General features: G+C 36.1%; 1 protein-coding gene across 2 annotated transcripts in view; it reads right to left on the reverse strand.

The window, feature by feature from the left end:
- The window catches only part of b3glcta (beta 3-glucosyltransferase a), a 174,942-nt gene that overhangs the window by 52,155 nt on the left and 99,369 nt on the right, over positions 1-23,418 (reverse strand). For both annotated transcript variants that reach the window (XM_053506669.1, XM_053506668.1), the window contains exons 5-6: positions 4,413-4,489; positions 4,003-4,114 (exon numbers count right to left, since the gene is read on the reverse strand). In XM_053506669.1, the coding sequence (XP_053362644.1) occupies positions 4,003-4,114; positions 4,413-4,489 (189 nt within the window). The remainder of the gene's footprint in view (positions 1-4,002; positions 4,115-4,412; positions 4,490-23,418) is intronic.

The raw sequence follows: 23,418 nt of genomic DNA on the forward strand, positions 1-23,418 counted from the left end.
TGCACCTCGTTCCCAGCCATGTAATCTATAAGACATCAACTGTTGTTGTTGTTGTTTTAAAAAAAAAATTTTTTTAATAGTTTGTTAGCAAGGTAGATTTAAAGAACGGATCAGATTTAAATCAACGGATTTATGAAAAAGGTTTTCACAGGTATTTGGAGAAGTGCAGACCTATAAAACCCAAAGTGTATTGTCAGAGTAAGCTGCAGATCTATGATGTGTATCAAAGAAATAAACTCAGCCATGGTATTTTATACAGTGCCTCAGGGAGACATCAATCGATTTCCACACTAAATGAATAATAATAAAAACACGTTATTGAAGGATATTTTTACTACTACGACTCTGTGCTTGCTCATTGTTCTGGGCCTGAGCGCCTGTCAGTCTGTTTTGCACAAAAGTGCTTGAGCGAAGAAAAAAAAAACGAGTCTTTTCTACATTTTAGCAGTTCAGACAAGAATGCTACAGGCTGACGGCCATATCTGTCAAACTGTCCCCATAATCAAAGGTCAACCTTGAGCACATATCATTTACATTCACGTCATTTGCCTACGGTACATTATGCGTACACAACTGCTCAGATGATTTATTAACAAGCCTGTCAAATATCTATCTGTCAACAAATGGCTTTTTTTTTTTGTACATTCCTGACAGCGATATCAGTTGTCCACAGGGTTGAGTTAATTGAAAGGCATCTCCCAAGCCTTAGATATCAAAATGCCATTCAAAGTGCCGTTAACCTTTTGATAATTCGGCTCAGCCACTGCAGCATGACATTGATCTTACACCTGTGCCCTTGATAGCCCCGCTTGTACATTTCTTTTGTTCTGATTGAATGACTCTTCATATTTATCTCAATTTTTAAATCGGTGAATGTTTTTCAATCCTTTAAGACCTGAATGTGCATGTGAGGATATGACATACTGCCTGGTCACACAAAGACATGCAGGTTGCCGTTCCCAAATTGCCCGTAGTGTGTGAATGAGTGTGTGAGTGTGTATATATGTGTGTGTGTGCTCTCAGATGGATGGGAAAAGTAATAACTTTCATTCTACTTGACATATCTGAAAACCCAAATGCAAAGTTTGTAGTCTGAAGCCTCGCTGTTAACAAACTTCAAACAAAGGCTTCCATACAGTATAAGCATATACAGTAGGTTGTTTTTACTATAAAACCACAAATTTTCACACAATTTCTATTAAATGTGTAACAAAGTTACGTATCTAAAAATCAAACCTCATGAATGTCACTATTACCACATATTTTAAAAGGCTATTGACTAGTAAGTATTAAATTTGATTATTATGTGCTTGTATGTGTTGAGTTCAGGTCTTTGCATTTGTACTTTATTCTTTTAGTCTTGTTGACTTTCCATTAGGTTTCATATTAAGTTGTGGTTCTATCTTATCCTGATGCCTGAAACACAGTTCACACAGGTAATGCAAACACAATGCAAATGACAGTGACTGGCACCAACATGTGACTTTTGGTAAATATACCCAAAGTGCGCTGTTACGTACTTGTGGTGGCGATCATGCTCAGTCCACAAGGTGGTGATATAAGCTACTGAACTTTTAAACTGTTACCATGCCCACACTGGTAAACATGCGTGCTGTCGATAGGATGTGTACAGCTGTAGCCTACTTGCTGCACAAAAGGAGAAAAATGAGAAAACAAAGACGATGGAATGCGTCACTGCTGAATCGCTCTGGGAGAAAGGACAGGGCAAACATCTCCAGTTAAACCAATGCGTTTTGATGAGGAAAAGAAGAGGTTAGGTTTTTTGTGATGTTCTATACTAAATTGCCCCTAGTAGCAATGCTGAGATCGCAGCTTGTACTTGCATCACCTTAGGATTTTTCAGGACACACCCATGAAAGCAACAATGGGTGCAATGGAACTTCAGGCCTTATTCCAGGCTTCTAGGATTTTCGGCCATGTTGGTGTTTCTTCACAGTTTCTATTCTCTACTATTCAATAAACACACTCTCAATGCTACACCGCCTGGACAAAAAGTGACTGTCTGGATTTAAATAAGCAAATAATTTCAAGCCTTTGATTAAATAAGTACTGCAGTGATTAACATGGTACAATTCCTTTATAACTATTTTAACTATAACTGACTACAAAGAGTAGCTTCTCATGTCTTAAGGAATCTTCGTATCTCATGGTTGTGCAAAAACACATTGTGTTTTAGAATAGTCAAATCGGCCTGCATCAAGCAAAGAAAAAGAAAATAAATACTAAAAAAATATTTGGGTGTGTAACATTTTTTTGGGCATGCAGTGTACACTTGAGGTGTGTTAGGCAAATAATTTATGATATACTATCACTACTTACTTGGTGGGCAAGCTCAAGCATAAAAATATTTATTTTATTGTTGATAAACAAATTAATATATTGATAATATTTTTAAAAACACTCATTGTGTGGCCAGAAATGTTTTTGAACTACTGTACATTTTCTAAATTTTTTGTACAAATAAGGATGGGGCTTGTGTACTATAAGCTTGATGTTTGGAAGCAAGACACAAAATCCCATTAAAATTCATATCAGGCAGGCAAAATCAAAGATTTTTTTTTTTTTTTAAAGCAACCAAACAAGCATACAAACAAATGGAAAACGTGAGGGTCAAAATTGGAAACCACTGAACATGGCAACTGGAAAACACATCTTGTAACTTAACCAATAGAACCAAATGACTTTGCAACCAGACTTAAACACTTAAATCAATCAAGAGACAAAGCAATGACAGGACATGACGATCAAAGCCACACGACCAAACAAAAAAGAAGTAGTTCTGTGAAAAAAAAAGTCTTGAGCCACCTACTTCTTCATATTTTTCTTAAAAAGAGACAGATTATTTTTTATGTAGTCTTGAGGAATAGTTCTCCAGGCTTCCTGAAGAATTTTTTTTGTCTCTCCTTTTTGGCAAGTTTCAGTCTCAGAGGAATGGTGTTTTTTTTCCTGTGAAGCCACGCAGTGACCTATGAATCATTCAAGCACCAAAACCCTCTAACTTAAGGCATGAACCAGTACGAAACAGGTGTAGATGATCAGGCTGATGATTATTATTAAAAGGGAAATTTTTTTAAACGTATTTTTCATTTGTATCTTTAGGCACTTTGCAGCCTGTTACAGTAAAAACACTTGTTCCCATTTCTTTTAATTAATATACATTATTTCATTATATTTAGTTGAAAAATTTAAATTTTGAAATAAGGCGGAGGGAGACGGCTCAAGACTTTTGCACAGTACAGTACTGTATGTCTCCTACATACGAACATTTAAGTAATGAACTTTTAAAGATATGAACATGCATTCATGCATGTTTAATTGCTAAACTAATTGTCACGTGCATGCAGCGAGTATCCCAGGATGTCCAAAAGCAAGCGTAAAAGCAGCAGCAATGAAGGTGGTACTGATTAGAAGCACCATGAAATAACGGTAAAGACAAAAGTGGAAATAATTAAGAAGTCTATTCCCCTTAATTATTTCCACTTTTGTGTCCGTCGTCATTGCTTGGCCAGGTGAAAAGACATTGCTCGTTGTTTTAACATCAATTGTTCAATCATTGGCACCTATTTAAAGAACAAGGACAAGATCATGAAACATATTATTTTATACTGTGTATAGTCAATTGTGTTAGTATACAAGTAGCTTATCTTTGTTGGACTTACAAACAAACTGGACTTATGAACGAGCTCTCGGAAAGGAACTTTTTTATATGTTGGGGGCTTACTTTACTGGACATTGATTGTCACACTCATGAGGAGGAATTTAGGAAACTTTCACTTATTTATAATACCAATCCAAATACTATTATACCAAATTGTCTTAAACAAACAAACAAACAAATAAAATTTGCATTTCCAATATTAATTTTTGGAGGATAATAACCTTCAACCTACATAAAATGTGTGAGATGTGTAAAAAAATTTTAGCAAAAAATAAATACAAATAGAAAAAAACAACAACACATATTTAGATGGATGCACTTACTTTTCTGCGATCAAATTTTTTCAGGATGCTATGAAGTTTCTCCAGCTTTATGTTAGTTTCCTCTTCAAGGAACATAACCCATGAGGAGTTTTTTCCAAAGTGAGCTGAAATACTAAAGAAATAAACACATATAATCCAATTGCATTTTGAGTTTTGTGAAAGGTAGTCAGTGTGCCCAGCATTTGATTGCTTTCAGATTAGGTTTTATTAATGTCTATACGATGAAAATAAATCTATACCACAGTCCTTTGAGCTGTAAAGGATTTGTCACTGCAGATGGAATCAGTTGGATCGAAGCAGTGTATTTTTATGATTTGCATCTGCTCTTCTGTGTGTGTGTGTGTGTGTGTGTGTGTGTGTGTGTGTATTTGCGTGTAATGTCCATATGAGCACAGATGGGGTGAACTTACTAAGGCAGCAGGGGAAGAATGCTCCAGTCTCCCTCGTGGTCAGACAGTGTATGAAGAAGCAGGACGGCTGGAAGGCGCTGAACAGGAAAGAAAGTTAGAAATAGGATTAATTAATAATAAGTCATATATTAGTCCACATACTTATTACTAAAATAGGTTCTCCAGCTTTTACATAGTTTGATTAGTGCAAATGAGCCGTCTTAAAGTCGTCTTTTTTTTGGACCAGGTAATGAGTGATTTATGACTGAAAATGAGGAATGTTTGTTGAAACTTTTTCTTTTGCCTCTTACTCACAAAAAATAAGGTCAGAATTTATTATTATTATTTTTTAAAATCCTAAGTATATACTATATATAATATATTCATATAATGTATATCCTAGAGCGACACAATGGCTTAGCACCTCCAGGGTCGCCTTGCACCTCGAGGGTCCGAGTTCAATTCATGCCTCAGGTCTATGTGCATGAAGTTTGCAGGTTGTTCATGTGCTTGGTGGGTTTCCTCCATGTACTCCGGGTTTCCTCCTGCTCGTAGTGTGTGAATGAGCGTGTGAGTGTATATATGCGTGTGTGCCCGGTGATGGATTGGTACCCTGTCCAAGGGATAGGCTCCAGGCCCCCCGCAACCCTGAGTACAGGATAAAGTGAGATGGATGATAAGTGAGTGGATATCCTAGGTCAGGTGGTGGGATCTTGCAGATTTCAGCTCCAACTCTAAAAAAAAAAAAAAAAAAAACTCATCGGCTTGTAGAATTAGTAATCCTGAAGACCTTAATAAGCTTGTTCAGGTGTGTTTGATTAGGGTTGGAGCTTAACTATGCAGGATTTTGGACCGAACTTGCCTACCTCTTTCCTAGACTCTCACTCACTCATCTTCTATACCGCTTCATCCTGTATTCAGGGTTAAGGGGCCTGGAGCCTATCCCAGGAGGATTAGGGCACGAGGCAGGGTACACCCTGGACAGGGTGCCAATCCACCGCAGGGCACACACACAAACACTCACACACGCATTCACACACTACGGGCAATTAGGGAATGTCAATTAGCCGAATCTGCAGGTCTTTGGACTGTGGGAGGGAACCGGAGTACCCGGAGGCAACCCATCAAGCACGGGGAGAACATGCAGAAAGAGACAAGAATCGAGCCTGGCCGGGAATCGAACCTGGACCCTGGAGGTGCAAGGCGACAGTGCTAGCCACTACACCACAGTGCCGCCCTGTCCTGGACTACCAAGCTGTTATAAAGTGTTAAAGACGACTGGGCTTTAAAATTTTGAAACAGTTTTAGTTGCTATCCCAATAGCAACTAAATCATCTCATATTTAATAGAGATTGATCCGGGATCCCCTGGGTATTTCAGCATTCTCAAGTCCTGCTGGAAATCATCTTTTCTGCCAGACAAGCTTTTTTTTCTCCTTTTAATCATAAAAATACTCTATTTACAGATCCCTCGTCAAAATCCATTTATAAATGAATCAATTAAAGGAACAGCTTTCAGTACTGAGCCACTAGATAGAGCTTCATGCTGCAATAAAAAACAAAGCAAGAACAATAGTGTGCTTGCTTCATATCAACGCTGGCAATAACAGCTTGAGAAATGATCATATCTATATTGCACAATGCAGATATTGCACAAATTCTTTTAAGAGGCCGAAAGAATAAGAGAAAATAAAGTCATGAAATGAATCAAATCAATTCCTGATGCTTGGTTAATGCAAAACTATGCATTTTATAGTGTTTTACATCAGGGGTTCACAAACTTTTTTTTTTTTTACATCCAGCATCAAAATCTTTTTCTATGGACACGCTGTTTACACGGCAGATTTAAATCAGGTGTTACAGCTTTATTTACCTAAACTCTTGATAAAGTTAAATAAAGTTAAATTAAAGTCACTATAGTTTATCACAGATTATCTGCTAGGTCATCAGACTTGAATTATTCTAAAAGCTTCTGCCTAGAGAACTTTTGATGCACATTGTAAGAAGCAGTCGAGAGAAGTCATCAGGCATGCAGTCAACCATGGTATTCTGAGTGGCTTTTGAAGTGCCTTTTGAAAATACTTTTTAAAAGCTGATATTAACCCAAGGTTGCTAGGCTTTAGCAGAATTCACATTGTAACTATGTCTCAAAATCGACATAAAAGATCCACATCCTGTTTTCAAAAATAAGGTTATTACGATGCACACATCACCATGGTGATGTATAGGCATTAACCATTTTAGAATCCCCCTTACCGTCTCAAAATCACTGCAATATATCTCATACAAATAAAACTGTCCTTTTCCTTTGTTCCTCCTCTGAGGAATGGGGCAGCACGATTCCCACCCCAATGGACCTCGTCATGCACTTGTTACAGTTTTGACTCTTATCATTAACTCTAGGACAGCTTGATCCAAAGTTTGAAAGGTGAGTAAGTAAGCAAGTTTAAAGAACAATTTGTTCATCCAAAAAAAAATAACTTCACATGATTATTATTTCAACAAAATCTAAAAAATTGTAAATAAGCATGTCGCGTTTAGTACACAGGTGATACTATACAGTATACTGTAAGTGCCTGCCACTTTTTGACTCTAGTGCCCTGAGTCCCTTGGGATATGCTACAGTCTTCCCGTAACTCAGTATAGGATATGCATTATAGAGAATGAATTACATTAAGTTGTTGTTGAAGTTGTTCATTTCTAAGCTAAACACCTTTAAAATACTGCAATGTTACAGTCAAATAAAAAAGGCAACCACTGCGATTTATTCTCTTCGCCATCCTCCAACTTATATATCACCATCTCCTTCAAGGGAAATATTGTGTGCAAAAAAAGGTCACACAGACATTTCACTGTGTGCAGGGTGATAAAACTGTCACAGAGCTGCGACTCGAGGCGACAATGATGAAAAAGATGTGGATAATGACCGGGGTGTGCGAGACCCGCTGCTGCCTGTTGTCACATGGGACCGAACACACCACATCAGTGACGCGTGGTCCGCCGTCAGTAATTAGCACATCGGTGCTAACCGCGCTTGGAACACATGTGCTCTTACCTGCTGGTGCGGACCTGTCTGGTTGACGTCACTGGAAAATTTAAAAAGGTTCTAAACAGTCCTGAGAGGGGACAAGCTGCTAACACTGTGATGCCAAAAGCCTAATTTGCGTGTAATTTAAGGTTCGTCCACATTCCAGAAAAAACACCTGGAAGTGGTGAGTAAGTACGTATGGGGAGTCATTTATGGTGACATGTTCATGACCTTCCAGCTCCAGATTCAGCAGTGTGAGCTTCATATTTAAAAAAGAAAAAGATCACAAAGACTTTCAAATTCTTTGTTTCAAACCATCTGTTAGAAAAAACATGAACAAAAAAAATAAAATAAATCTTAATCATCACTAGGAAGAATCAAGCAAGTTATTTATGTGCTCCAATCCAATAACAGACAATAACAACAAGGACTGTTCAGAATGTTTTTCAAAAAACTCCAGACCTCATTAGTATGAAAGATCAAGATGCTTTTTTAGGATTCCAACCTACCACAAGCACAAAAAAACACACACAATAAAAGTGTAGTTTTCCGTAATAAATCATTATGAAGCCATGTGTGTTTGTGTCGCTACCAATTAGAATAAATGAGCTCAGACATACAAGCACACAGTGTACACCTGACATGCCAAGTTAAGTATGCAAATTCATTAGTGTCAAGCTGAAATAATAACTGAATTGGCTCCGATCACAATAAATCACAGCTTCCTTAAAAAGGAAAGAAAAACAAAGTTAATGAAATTTGTACAGTGTAACAATGAACACATTTAATCGTATCACCTCTGTGTAATGTGCCTTTGTGCTTGGTTGGTTCTGATTAGTAAAAATGCTTTACTTTTATTAATGATGAATGCTCGTGCACTGTACAGTATGGATATGAGGAGGAATTGGTACATCTGTTGATTTTAAACAAGATCACAGTCACAGACTAAACCGTTGGCCATATCAGCATTAGACATTGTGTGTGTGTGTGTGTGTGTGTGTGTGTGTGTGTGTGTGTGTGTGTGTGTGTTGCATTACAAAAAGGCAATATCCGAAAAAAGTAGGTTTTCATTTAAGGATCTGTTACTTAAATAAGTTTGAATTGTAAATACAACCAATGTTTAATCTCTATAAAGTAACTGTAAAATTAATTTTTTTATTTGTCCTTGAATTTTTTTCCTCATTTTCATTAATGAAAATAGTATCCTGTAGTTTGCCTATTCGTTTATTTTGCACCATTATTTTTATTTAAAAAGCACTGCAAATGTCATCCATCTTTATTTCTTAAAGTACTTTTACAACAAACCAAAATTAAGATTATTCAGTTTTTTTTAACATTAAATGTTACTAAAATCGCATGTGAATAAAATGCATGTGAAAAATTTATCAACAGAACATTTTCATAATTTGACTAGAAATAAGCATAATTATTATATATTTGGTTCATCTGGTGATTTTATTTTAAGAAGTTTGGCCAGATTCAAGAAATTACTTATTGATGTTTACTGTTAAAAAAAGAAATATTAACTATAACCTAGAAAAATTAAAATAAAAACACAAATGTTTAGGTTTTATATTACATGTAGTCAGACATATCATTAAAATGTATATTTTAGCAGATTCTGATTACAAATTATTTTGTTCACTGCTCAGTATAATCATTAATTTAAAGGCATATGGCTTCACAAAATTAATGCAAATGTGTGTGAGTTTTGCAGCACTGTGGACATGCTTGTAGCTACAGTATAATAAAAATTTTGCAGCAACAGATTTAAAATTTCTGCTCTAATGAATTTTGCAAGGCGGCATACATTAATACGTTAGTTAGAACTAGGTTAAGTAACATTATACGTAACATTAACATAAACTTATATAACATAAGCCCAGATATTGAGCTAATGCTATTTTTCTTGTGGTGTTATTATGTTTCTTACTGTGCATTTTTTCATTTTAGCAGTTTATTTATAAAAAAAAAAATTCAACTTAAAATTTATCAAGGTCTTGTAGCATAAATTTGTCTTCTATGTTTGTTCTTTTAACCAATTTAAAATTCATTAGTTTGGATGTTTGCATAAAATGCACAGTATATTTGACAATAAAAGAGTAAAACCACAGAAATGCTGTAAAATGTACTACTTTAACAATGTAACCTTGTTAATAATACACTTTTTTTTTTACTTGTCTCTTTGAATTTACAAAGTGATATTACAATCCCTCAGGCTTTATAATATTAAGATATGTAGCTGTACTGATTTATAGAAATGTGTTTGATGATACTTCGGCAGAGGCATGACCCTTTAAAAATGGCACAAAAAAAAACACCTGACAGCTCAGTTAATCACTATTACATCAAAATGTTTTATTATAAAGTCATCACGCAACCTTAATCAATTTAGTTCTGTTCTGTCTTCCAGCATAGTGAAAAGTGGATATCTACCAAATAAAAGACTCCCAGCTTGTAAAATAAAGTAGAGCTCAAGTCATTTGTGCATCATAACACCTACAGTATATATTAAATTTACAGCAGCTAATCACATAATCATTAAATATAAAATATAGACTTCATTGAATCAGAGTTTAATGCCTTTTCCTATGCGATGTAAGACTGGTCCCTGTCTTGGAATGCTAAATCTCCAAGATCCATCACTGAACATAAAGCGCATTGACATGATTATTGAAACTCCTAACCCTAACCCTAAACCCTAATTCATTTTTTTTCTAGTCTTGCAACAAAATTAATTTGAACATAAAGTGCCTCCTGACTCCTAGCTCACTCGCCTTTTGGTCCGATTGGAAAATGAATCACATCTTATGATCAAAAATAATTCACCCCATCAAAATAGGCCCTAAAATCACTGCAAAAACCACTTCATAAACGATAGTGGGGTGTGTATAATGAACACACACTAGAACAAATACTTTTGTACCACTTTGGAAAAACTCAATTTTTACACATGCGAGACTTGCGATCCCAAAGCTCCAAATCCAAGCTCATTATGAATGCCAATTAAAACCTGAGCGATCATTACTTGATACACTTGATATTTTATATGCTGGTTTTTATTAAGTATGATTAAATTTTGGAAGAAAAAAAAAGAGGGAAACTCTATGGAAGCTTTGAAAAAGCCTTTTACTTTTGGAATTAATAACCCAATGGACACCTTTTATATTCAAGCTAAGGTTACATCTATAACGGAATGGATGGTGTGATTTGAGAGGGTTGTAAAAGTATTTATTATCCAACTAAAGCAGCCTAAATTAACACAAAATCTACATTTGGCACCAAAAAAATGCAGGCAGTGAGACTTTTAATGAGGCTTCTGACCAAACTTTTACAGTACTGTATGTCTGCTGCTTTCTCCCTCTACTGGTGAAAACATAAACTACAGCACATTCACATCCATCACACACTATTCCTATTGTAATATACAGTAATACCTGTAACAGTACAGACTTTGCACGAATTTGCACAATCACTAAAAGTCCGTCAGGCTATCGGAACAGGATGTTGTTATAGGGTATTAAATAATTAGAGCTATAAAAAAGTCTCTTTGATTTTATAAAAAAATAAATGTAAAAAATAATAATTGACTGTACAGTACATTCGTAAAATGCTATGCATTTAGCGCTATCTACATTCTGACTCTTGGTTAAGTTTAGCTTGTAAGAGTTTCACCTATTCTTTCATTATAGAGGTCTTTTTTGCCATATTTTGCACTTTATTTTGCTCCATATCTTCTGAAATTGAGTGGGCAGGCCTGTCTAGCACACAAACTCTCTATTTAGCAGCCATGCCGGTGTAATCCGAGCAGAACACAGTTTGGCGTTGTCCTGCTGAAAAATACTATAATATCTTTAAATAAGATTCAGTTTGGATGGCAGTATGACATTGCTCCCCCCCAAAAAAAAAAAAACTTTTTCGCAGTAACAATGCGCTCACAGATATGCAATTCACCCATGCCAGGGGCACTGGCACACCCCATTTCATGACTGATGCTGGCTTTTGGACCTCATGCTGCTGACAGCTTGAACAGTCTTTTTCTTTTTTTTTTTTTTGACACAGAGAACATGAAAGCTGAAAGTGTTGACTTGTCAGATCACAAAGCATGTTTTCAGTTTCAGTGTACCACTGTCCATCTCAGATAAGACAGGTAAGTCTTTGACACCTCTGCACAGTATTGATGTATGGCTTTTATAAGCTTCCTTAAGTTGCATTTGTAAATAAAGTGGCACAAGGTGTTAATGCACAAAGGTTTACCAAATTGTTCCTAAACCCACATCATGACATCCACTATAGAAGCATGATGGTTTTTAAGACGGTGATGTCTGAGGGATCGGCGCTCACGTGTATTCAGAAGTAGTTTTCGGCCCTTTCTTTTCAACTTTTAGACTTGATGGGTTTTCTTGAATTTCCTAATAATATTGTGTACTAAAATTAGAGCATATAATCCTAAAAGTTTTTTCTATTTTGTTAGATTTTTTTTTTGTAGTCATTTTTGGTTCCGACGTGCATCTGCCATGGCACTGATTCAACTTTATGCAACAGCATAACATTTATTTTCATCCACAGTCACATTATGTTTTAGCCAAAGTCTTGTATTGATGACAGGAGAGTCAAACCACAGCATAAGTCTTCCGCACCACATGCCAAAATTATTCTTTTTTTTAACTGGGACTCGCATGTCCTTTTCCCATTGCTTCACAGTCCAATCTTTAAGCTCTCTAACAAACTCAAGCCTTGTTTTCTGATTAGACTCACTAACAAAAGGTTTTCTTATAGTCACACGTGTTTAGTCCCAATCCTTTAAATTCCCATGTTGCTGTTGTTATTATTATTATTATTATTATTATTATTTTAATGGCACAACTTCATTAAGAGTATAAATGATCTCTGATCACAGTCATTTTTTTTTCTAGCCTCCTTCGTTGTTTCCTTAGCTTGATGCAGACCAATACTTTGCCCCTTCTAAAACACAGGGACACCTTTTTCCAAAACTACAGGACATGATTTAAACAAGGTCTTCAATATGATTGTTTGAGAAGCTACTCACTGCATGAGCTGGAGTTGGAAGAATTGATGCCAGCTGAAACACATTAATCATGGCACTAATTTCCCAGCTAAAGACTCTTAAGTATTTTTACATTTAAATCCAAATGGGAACTGTTTTGGCCAGGTGGTGAGTATGTCGTGAATTGTGAAATGTTACTTATTTTGTTGGAACAAGCTAGATTAAGTCTAATGGGGAAAAGGGCAAAATCATTAACAATCTAATTAGGTGCTTTAGTCTCACCACATGTCTATGATTTACACTTAATACCAGCACTGTCTTCGCGCCTTTTATTTACAGGCTTAACGATTTTAACTCCAAAGTACTCTTGCGTTTTATTTTTATAAAGCACTTATTTAGAATCTCATTAGTATTTAAAACAGGACAATTAATACTGCAAGTTTCACAGTGATTTAATTTCCTAATTTTATTCTGCATCATTATATGAATAAAGGTACAGCAATGGATGTTCATACACACACCAATCAGACAGATGATGTGAATAACATTGATTATAAATTATATACCAGTGAACTGGTAAAAGTATCATGGGTATCCAAAAATCATCCATGCTCATGGGAACCAACGGCCACCCCGTCTCTTCTGACCCAACAGATAAGCCACTGTAGCACAAAATTCACTGGAAAATGTCAATGCTGGCGATGAAAGATGCCAGATGCACAGGAGTCAAAGCGTTTAAAGTGTCCAAATTCTCCAGATCTCAGGTTAAGGCACTGGACTACGGTTCGGAAGATCCCAGGTTCAAACCCCACAACCACCAGGTTTCCACTGTTGGGCCCTTGAGCAAGGCCCTTAACCCTCAACTGCTCAGATGTATAATGAAAAAAAAAAAAAATAATAATAAAATGTAAGTCGCTCTGAACACCCCCATTGGTCTCATAGAACCATACCCACAAGTGATGAACCCATCAACCTCTAGGGTAAGTTAAAATTAAATAAAGTAAAATATGTAGTGTTCATACTGGAAAAAAACTGCTGTAGGAAATTGAAGGTCAATTTGGCAGAACTCTTGTATTTCTATGTGGAAAAGGTAACCCTTCCAGAGAGATAAGCATCTTTGCAGAACTCCACAAATTAGATTTTCTATGGAAAAGTATGGAAAATTAACAGAAGGCCCTCTCGGACAATGAGAAACTAAATTCCAAGGTCTGATGAAATCAAGACTGAACTGCTAAAGTACAAAAAAAAAAAAAAAAAAAAAAAAACTATTTTGGCACAATGATACAATGCTCGAGTGCATGATAAAGTAAAATACATCAGAAATGTCCAATTTATTAACAAAAGAGAGAAATATATTCAGCACCCTGGAGTTTTGGGGAAACCAGATGAAAATGACAGTGTGTGACAGACAGTCGGTTAAAAGGAGGAAGAGAAAAAAAGGCGGTTAGGACTACACTGAGGCTGGAAAAATCTATTGAGAAAAAATCAAATTGAGGAAAATCAAAATGACTGGATGGATTGAGATTATTGAGGACTTTAAAAAATGAAAAGAAAAAAAAGATAGAAAGTCTTCATTGATGAAGAGCCAGGGAAGATAGCACCAGGAGCTGTTTGTCAGAAGTGTAAAATAACCTTGGATTTTAAAAGGAGAATTGTATTTCTATTTATTTAAAACGATCCGCTCACTGAACCCATTTTATTGATATCATTAGTATCTCGATAATGTGATAGACAGAAAAACTAACAAAATGAAATTGTGGCCTTGCTGTATGGATCGAACTTGAAAAACCAGACAGTATGTTTAGTAGAATTAAGTCATGACTTTTTTTTATTTATTTTTATAGGTAAAAAAAGAATAATGCAATTAATATGTATGTTTAGTAATGATAAATTATGTGCATGCACTATTACTTTTGTCTTTATAAAATGATCAATCCTAAGCACCAAATACATTATGTGTATGAGAATTCATCCTTAGCCATGTACAGTATAAAATATTACCTTTATAAAAAATTTGTAAAACTAAAAGACACAAAGGTCAACTTTATATATATATATATATTTTTTTTTCACTTATTTATTTATAGCAGAAGCAAAACATTCCTCCCTTTAACCATTGCTTCATTCTCCAGGCCAATGCTGACATCTTGTGGCAGCATGTAGGCAGTAAACATGAAAGTCACATGTGCTCCTGCACCAGACAGATGCAAACAGATGAACTTTATTATCCAACTTGACAGCAAAAAGCAACACAATCAAATCATCTCTCTTCTGTAAAAACAATAAAAGTGCCTATCAATCTCAGAAATGCTACATTATAATCTTCCTCACACTCCTGCCTACTGGTGCACGCCCAGCTGTGCTCCTGTCCACCCAATGGTCTGTGCAATTTAGTCATTTTCTGCCCCAACACATCGATTTGGCCTATCAGCTCACGCCCAGGCTCGGGTGTGTTAAAGCAGCGGAATCGCAGGAGCACAGATGGAGAGCCCTGACAGAGATAAACAAGTGCAGGTTATAAAATGTGTTCATCAGAACTGTCTCCCTGCACCAACCTGCCATGTTTGATAGAAACAGCTGTATCTCTGTGCAATAGATCAGGTGATAATTTTTATAGTCTAAGCCTGAGAAGCATGTTCTAGACTGTCAAAAGTAAACCCGGATATGAACTTCTGTTGTTATCACCAATCCTTAACAAGTTTCCATCTATTCTACAATCTGATATGGTTCTCTCATCACCTTGGCTGTACAGAGTGAGTATTTGAGTCACAAAATACAGGCAACAACCATCCTCATGTATACTGCTGTTGACCGGATGTACTTTTGTCCTTCACACTAGATTATAGAAACTCTAGAGACGGACATGAGTGAAAATGCAAGGAGGATTTCACTTCCAAGTAATCTAGACTTTGAATATTTCAGTTTTATTAAATATTTAAACCAGCTCATCTGATCCAAACAACACAGTCACTAAAATCACATATTGCTTATTTTCATGTTTAATAAAAACTTTAACTGAAGCTCTAGACATGCATCTGCATAATTTTATTCATTGCACTACCGCCACGTGATTGGCCGATCAAAAAACTGAATGAGCCTGGATACAGATGTTTCTATGAAATTGTCTATTTTTTTTTGGGGGGGGGGGGGGTTCAAGTTCTGTTCGTGGCTAAAACAAGCTACAAAGCTACCTAACTTCTAACTTGATGCTGAAGGGCATGACTTCTGGTGTGGAACAAGGGAAAGAATCGCACTAGCTTTCCATTTAACACTTCATGGGATTCAACTCTGGAAGCTAGAGGTTAAAGTTTTCCAGTCTAGAGTGAAATAAGTGGAATTTTTTTATTATTATTATTATTATTTTTAAGAATAAAAATGCAAAACAATTTTTACCTGTTAGTCGTACGCCAGCTCTGTAAGTTGCGGTTAGTAAGAAACAGCAGACTAGCAGGATAAGTGTTGGTGGAGCAAAATAACTGACAATAAACAAACCAATCATAAACCGTTAAGAATAAATAATGCTTGTAGAACTGTCGTATAAAAGTAATATCTGGCTCAAGATGGACATCAGCATGCCTGTGATACTTAAGCCTTATATTTCAACTGTGCTCCTATAAGCGCATCAATGCTGAGCTAATATTCAAGTACAACAGCACTCCCTTCTTGTGATTGTTCTTCTTTAATTCTGCTATTGCCTGAATAATTATGATTCATTTTCAGGATTTTAAAATTACACAACCTAATTATGATGATCACTCTTTGCTATTATCATTAGACAATGTGAAATGTCAGCTCCCTTACTGCTAGAAGCAGCCAGTGCCCCAGTGACAGGTGGGAATTGGATAGGACTAAATTAGGGAGTAAAAAAAAAAAAAAAGTAAAAGAATTAATTTCATTTGGGTGTATACTTATTTAGAATTTATAACACCGGGTAGCTCCCATGCATCTAATAATCATAATTCCCAAAACTTTCTTGGTAGGCAAATATGTGGCTAATTTGTGTATTAGCCAGAGGATAGGGTCTAATTACATACAGGAATGGATTCATCGCTATAAATTCTCTTTAGGTCTTAATAATTAAACTCACTTTTAATAGTATACCCAGATTTTTTTTCCTGCTTAATTAAACTCCTTAGCAATTAGAAATATTAAATATATATATATTAAAAAGTGCAATGTTGCTGATTTGTCATTTAATCAGCACTTGCCAGTAGCTGACCCAAAAGATATACTTGGTCTGTCAAAAAATTTTGAAACCCTTCAGAATTCATGTTTTATTACAGTTTAATCACTATTACTGCCAGAGACCAACTAAAAATGATACAGAATAGCAATTAAACAAGGAGAACTTAATCTTTGTGGAATATATTAACTGCTCACACTCTCACAGACAGATCCTAATGGGACTTTAATGAACGATATATTAAAGGGAGGCATGCTTGAAGTGTAAAGTTATTAAAACTACAGACAAAACGTATTACTCATGCAAAATGCTAGAACTAACCATAAAACATATTGCTTTTTTTTTATTAGATTCTTCCAATTAAAATGTATTTAAACAATAGTGAACACTCATCAATTACCATGGAAACAGCAAATGTATATCTGTTGCCCGATGTGCGAGGTGACACATAGATGGAACCATTCATCCTTAAAAAAAAATAAACCCTTAAAAAAAAAAAAAAACGTCTTCGACCTCTTGTCAGTATTGTTTATTGCATACAATTAATTTATAATGTCTTCTTGCAGTAAATTTTTTAATTCAATATAGAAAATCTAAAAGTTAAAAATGCTCCTTGCATAAGTACAAGAAATATTCACTTGTGAAATCTGACAACTTTTATAAAATTTTATATGAAATATAACAACAATCACCTCAGTGGAAATGCCATTAAAGTGCCTGTCAGTCTGAAGCAAAGGACTGAAACCGAAAATAATGTAATAAAATTTCATAACATAGGCATGGGATGTTAAATTATCTCTAAGATGTTGGACATGTCAGTAATCTACTGCTGGATTAATATGGAGGATGTGCAAGGTCCTCCCGTTAACCTCAGACCCAAAACAAAACATAAACTGGTTAGAGAGGATCAACAGTGAGGCCAACAGTCACTCTGAAGGAGTTACAGGACAGCGGTTCAGAGTGGAGTGAAGATGCACAAGACATTGATTTCACAAACCTTGAATATACAGGGGGTAATTAATCAGAATGCCTATTACTGCCGTGGCAAAACGACAGAGAATAAATCAGTTGCATTTCAAAGTCATTCGTGAAATGACCACCAGGTGGCGCAAAGTGACATTTTCACTCGCCGCAGTTTTAAGGCCTTCTTCACACGGACGTTAAGCTTTTGAATAAACGAACGTGCTCTGAACGTCCTAGATGTTTATGTCGCGTTTTGTAGTGGCGATTGATTGACTTCCACAGCGGCGTTCGTTTGTCTCTGTCTAACGTCAGCCTGCAGCCCAAATTGTAGTTTGTGTGTTAACCTGTGGGGGCAGTGTGTCAGGAACTGGATATGAAAGCCCGCCGCTACCGGGTTCACTCTCTGACTGCACAACGTCGGATTAAAGGAAGTTTTTTTTTTGGTTTATGAAGAAATGCGAAAATTTCCGCGTATGTTTTTCAACAATTTATTTTATTTTATTTTACCTTTTTCCGAATTTCCCTATGTATTGCATGTAGGATCATGGGATATATCCGGTCCTCCGAAGCATAAAATGAACACGAAGAAAAGGCACTAGAAGCGGTTTCCTTGCGTTCGTTGGGATTTGAACGCCAAGAAAAAGATGCATGCAACGTTTTTTTTAATGCCGTATAAACGCGCAGCCGGACAAACGCACGTCACCAAAGCCCGTGTGAACACTCTCATTGACTTCTATGTGTAGAAAACACTCTGCACACTCTGGAGTTTCGAGTCATTTTCTGACGCGCTTACGTTCACCGAAAACAATACAGATTAGCGCAACCTGCTTTCATTATTTTACAAAATCATAAAGCTTTTTCATCATTGTAAGTGCATTCATAAGTAATCCAGTAAGATATCTTCCCTACAGTAAACCATGGTGGTGGCAGCATCATGACTTAGGACATTTTTCATTCACAGAACAAGAGCTTCTTTTAAATCAAGAAATTTTAAAGAATTTTTAAGAATTTGGGAAAAATTCACTCTTCAGTAAGCATGTGGTCCTAAATATACAGTAAGAGCAAGGAAAAGTAGAAGAAGGTTAGTAGAGTAGCCAAGTCAAAGTCCAGATCTGAAAACGAAGAATACAGTATGTGGAGCTGTTGAACAATCGGTGTCAGCAAACAAACCTAACAAACCCTACGAACCTGGAGCAAATTTGTCAGAAAAGAATTATCCCCAAACAGTGTGCAAAGCTGGTAGGAACTTACCCCAACGTATTTAAAGCTGTTACCGCAGCTGGTACTTTTTCTTGAACTATTTATTAATTTATTTATTTATTTATGCTGATGCATTGTTAATTTTATCTATAATTTACACACATATTGCTTTTACGATAACTTTCTGGTTGTAACAATGTATCACGAAGTGTCATTTGTAATCCAGATGCATCTGGTGATTTAATAATTCTCCATTGTATTGTATTGTATTGTCTTCAGTATATTAAATTATAACCCTAAGACTTATTATAGAAATGCTACATGCCCTATTTTTGTCATGAACCAGTGTATAGTGTATGCCTATCTGAGATGTCATACTGATATACACACGTGTGTGTGTGTGTGTGTGTGTGTGTGTGTGTGTGTGTGTGTGTGTATTAAACTTTTTTTTTTGTGAAGTAACTATGTCACTTTATTATTTTTAGATATACTAATAACAAGTTGTTAGATTTAAGGCCCAAGAATAATTAGTATTTTAAGAAATTTTCACTCTTCACACCTTAGCAAATTTTCACTCTTTTACTTTCAACCAAAATATACTCAGCAAAATAAGAAACGTCCTTTGACTTTCAACTGTTTTTACTTTCAGTAAACTTAATGTGTAAATATTTGTATAAACACTAAAAGAGTCAACACCATAAGACATAAACTAAAAATGTTTCACAACGTGTCCCTGAATGAAGGGAGGCTCAAAATCAAAAGTACCAGTCAGTATCTGGTGGCCACCAGCTGCTTGAAGTACTGCAGTGCATCTCCTCCTCATGGACTGCCTATTGCGGACAGTCTGAGCACTGATGGAGGGATTGTGTGTTCCCGGTGTGACTCGGGCAGTTGTTGTGGCCATCCTGTACCTGTCACGCAGGTGTGATATTCGGATGTACCGATCCTGTGCAGGTGTTGTTACACGTGGTCTTCCACTGCGAGGATGATCAGCTGTCCTTCCTGTCTCCCTGTAGCGCCGTCTTAGGCGTCTCACAGTGCGGACATGGCGATTTATCACCCTAGCCACATCAGCAGTCCTCATGCCTCCCTGCAGCATGCCTAATGCACGTTCACGCAGATAAGCAGGGACCCTGGGCATCTTTCTTTGGGTGTTTTTCACAGTCGGTAGACAAGTCTCTTTAGTGTCCTGCGTTTATAGAACTGTGACCTTAAATGCCTACTTTCTGTAAGCTGTTAAGGTCTTAACGACCATTCCACAGGTGCATGTTAATTAATTGATTATGGTTAATTGAACATTCATGGAAAACATTGTTTAAACCCTTTACAATAAAGATCTGTAAAGTTATTTGGATTTTTACAACATTACTGTTGAAATACACAGTCCTGAAAAAGGGACGTTACTTTTTTTGCTGAGTATAGTTTCCAACTTTACATTTAACAGAAGATAAATAGGAACATTAGGAGACTTGGTTTTACACAATATTATTTTTATGCAATCTAGGTTAAAAATGTTTTTTTTACATTTCTAAAACATTTTCTAAAATATTAAGTATAAAAGAGTCCTACAAAACAAAGTGTAGAACATGTTGTGCCCAACAAAGTGTCATTCTGGATTTTTTTTTTTTTACAGGCCTCTCTCATCTCTTTAAGTGGGAGAAGTTACACTGTTGGTGGCTGACTGAATTTTTTTTTTCATACTGTATAAATGCGAAAAATGATTATCTAGATCAGTGGGTCCCAACCTTGGTCCTGGATGACACGCTGTCTTGCCCATTTGAGTGTGTGTGTGTTTTTTTTTTTCCTGTTAATTCATTCTCAAGGTTTCTTTCTCCTGCCATCTCAGGTAGTTTTACCTTGCCACTGTCGCCCTTGGCTTCCTCATCAGGGACTACAGTATATAATCATTTTGATTCATACGTCTTTTTCACATTTCATACAAATTACCATAATTCTTTTGATTGTATAAAGCTGCTTTGCAACAATGACAACTGTTAACAGCGCTATACAAATGGAATTGAATTAATCAGCTAATTAGTCTAATTCAGTATGCTGGGAGCTGAAAAAAACACTATTGCAGGGCATGTGATTGTGTAGAACCAGGGTTGAGAACCACTGACCTAGATGACCTTTCAGTTATGCTCAGGTAGAGACATGCTGGGTCCCATTGATTTTCTGGAAAAAATTTGACTGGTACATTGGTAGACCTGAAGGTATCTTTGGCAAATATAATCCTATCCAATACAAATCAGTCATAAGAAAAACAAATCGACCACTTTCTAGTTTAGTGCCTCCGGAGGAAAGCAAAACCCAACATGGCCATCAATGAGGTCAGGAGTTAGAGAGTTGGGCAGCGAGGAAATTGACTTTTTAGTTTAGTGCCACTATTGGATTTTGCACCGTAGATATCTTACAGTCGTAGTGTAAGTGAAGCGTCTGTTAAACTTACAGTGTAGGTTCCCAAATTTGTTTGTTTATTTTAGTATACTTATATTTTACTCTTTCCACATTCTGGAAAATTATTCGATCAAAAAGGACAATAAAAAAAAAATTACAACAAAAGCTACGGATAATAGTAATCTAATTCAACACTAATTCTCTTAATTCTATGATAATTTTACCTACAATGACTTTCTGCATCTTAAAATTATGGAGTTCCCCCAAGGATCATGTGGTCAAAAATAGAACAAACCGAACAAACCATGCATGCGGATCACTAACTGCAATGACCTGCAATGACTAACCGAGCACACTGATTGGTTTACCAGTGTTGTGTCAAAGTTGGTTCCCCCATCGAGTTGCGTTTTTCTTATCCCCACCTCACTGAAAACGGCATATTTAGAGAAAGGCTCGCCCCAAGAGGTTGTGCTCAGACCACTGCGTTTTTATGCTTTCCAAAATTGTCATTGTTACCGTTTTTAATCTCAGGAATGTAAGAGACGGAGAATTTCCTTATGCGTCGTATTGTTTTTAAGCACTAAATAAACAACCCATGAATTTTTTTGTTACAGAATACAAAAATTTAATATTTTATAAAAAGTGACCACCACCAGTGCTGATTGCAGTTTGGGTTTATTCAGATAGATGGGATTTTGTAACCTAGTTAGTTAATATATGGCACATTAAATTATCTTGCATTATTATTATTATTATTATTATTATTATTAATATTATTATTAATATTATTGTTAATGTCCTGAGACAATGTCTGACGAGTCTCTATTATGACACATACGGTTTTGCTCTATCCATCAGAATGAATTGAAATTTTATAAAAATTGACCACCACCAGTGCTGATTCCAGTATGGCTTTATTCAGATAAATAGAGCAAAACCGTTACAGTCTCAAGACATTAATAATAATAATAATAATAATAATAATATTGGTCAGACCTTCAGTGTTATAAACACTATTAACCAGTGTTGAGAGCTTATCGGAGCAATCGTCTGACATCAAGTCGGCAAGGGAGATAGTTCTCTTAAGCCGACACCGTTGATCTTCTTCTGACATCTAATCAAGAACTGCAAACTTAACACCTAAACTCTCTTGTGCACTTATTAGTCATCAAACAACACCTCCAATCAAGCAAGAGAGCTGACAGGGGGGAATTAAAGAGCTAGACGGTGGGGTGACAGATTTAAAATAAACCATCGTTGTATAACCCCATCACATAGAAAAAAAAAAAAAAAACGTGTGGCGGTTTTAAGAGCGGAAAAATCTTGAGTTATACATATATATTATATATACAGTATTGCTGCATTTTTTCAGGCAAGAATGTGATAATTACTGTATGACAGTGCAAAATACTATGTTTAAATAAGTTTATTTTTTTTAACAGGTTGGTGTGTAAAATGCTATTGTGAGAATCAAAGACATGGCAGTGCTGATAAAAAATAGAATTAATGAGAAGCTTGTTAGTGTTTTAATACCAATTGTATACCAGATTGTCACCCAAATAACCTTGTTCATGTTTTGAAATCAACCATTAATTAAACACATTTTAAAAACGGTCTTTCATGTGGAGACCAGCCTCACAGTGCCTCATGTCCTTACAGTGTCAAAACTATTACTACACTTTTAGAGACACTCCTGTCAAGAATTATAAGGCGATCACCAAACACAGAAATCAGAATCAGGCGATAACGATACTGATCACAAATCGCGGATCACGGTGCGTGTAGGGGATTTTGGATCTATCATTTAAAGTGTACTATTTATTACCCAGTAATGTTTTTTTGGGATACGGTGGAGTAGTGGTTAGCACTGTCACCTTGCACCTCTAGGGTCCGGTTCCGGTTCCGATTTCAGTCTCTCCCTGTGCTGGGTGGGTTTCCTCCAGGTACTCAGGTTTCCTCCCACAGTCCAAAGACAAGCAGGTTAGGCTAATTGGCATTTCCAAATTGCCTTTTGTGTATAAATGTTAATGTGAATGTTGACCGGAGGTCCTTTCACGTTTGTGAAAATAGGAAAAAAAAAAAGGTCACCATTGGCTCCCATGGTCCCTAGTTGGACTACAGAGTTCCTTAATAGATGGATGGATGGAATATTTATTTATTTATTGTAAAAAATTACTATTCTAAAACAGCGGTGCACAAATATAGATCTAGAAGATCTAAGAAAGTATCATACATTTAAAACTTGTATT

The sequence above is a fragment of the Clarias gariepinus genome, chromosome 11 (genome assembly GCF_024256425.1).
Source record: "Clarias gariepinus isolate MV-2021 ecotype Netherlands chromosome 11, CGAR_prim_01v2, whole genome shotgun sequence".
NCBI lineage: Eukaryota > Metazoa > Chordata > Actinopteri > Siluriformes > Clariidae > Clarias > Clarias gariepinus.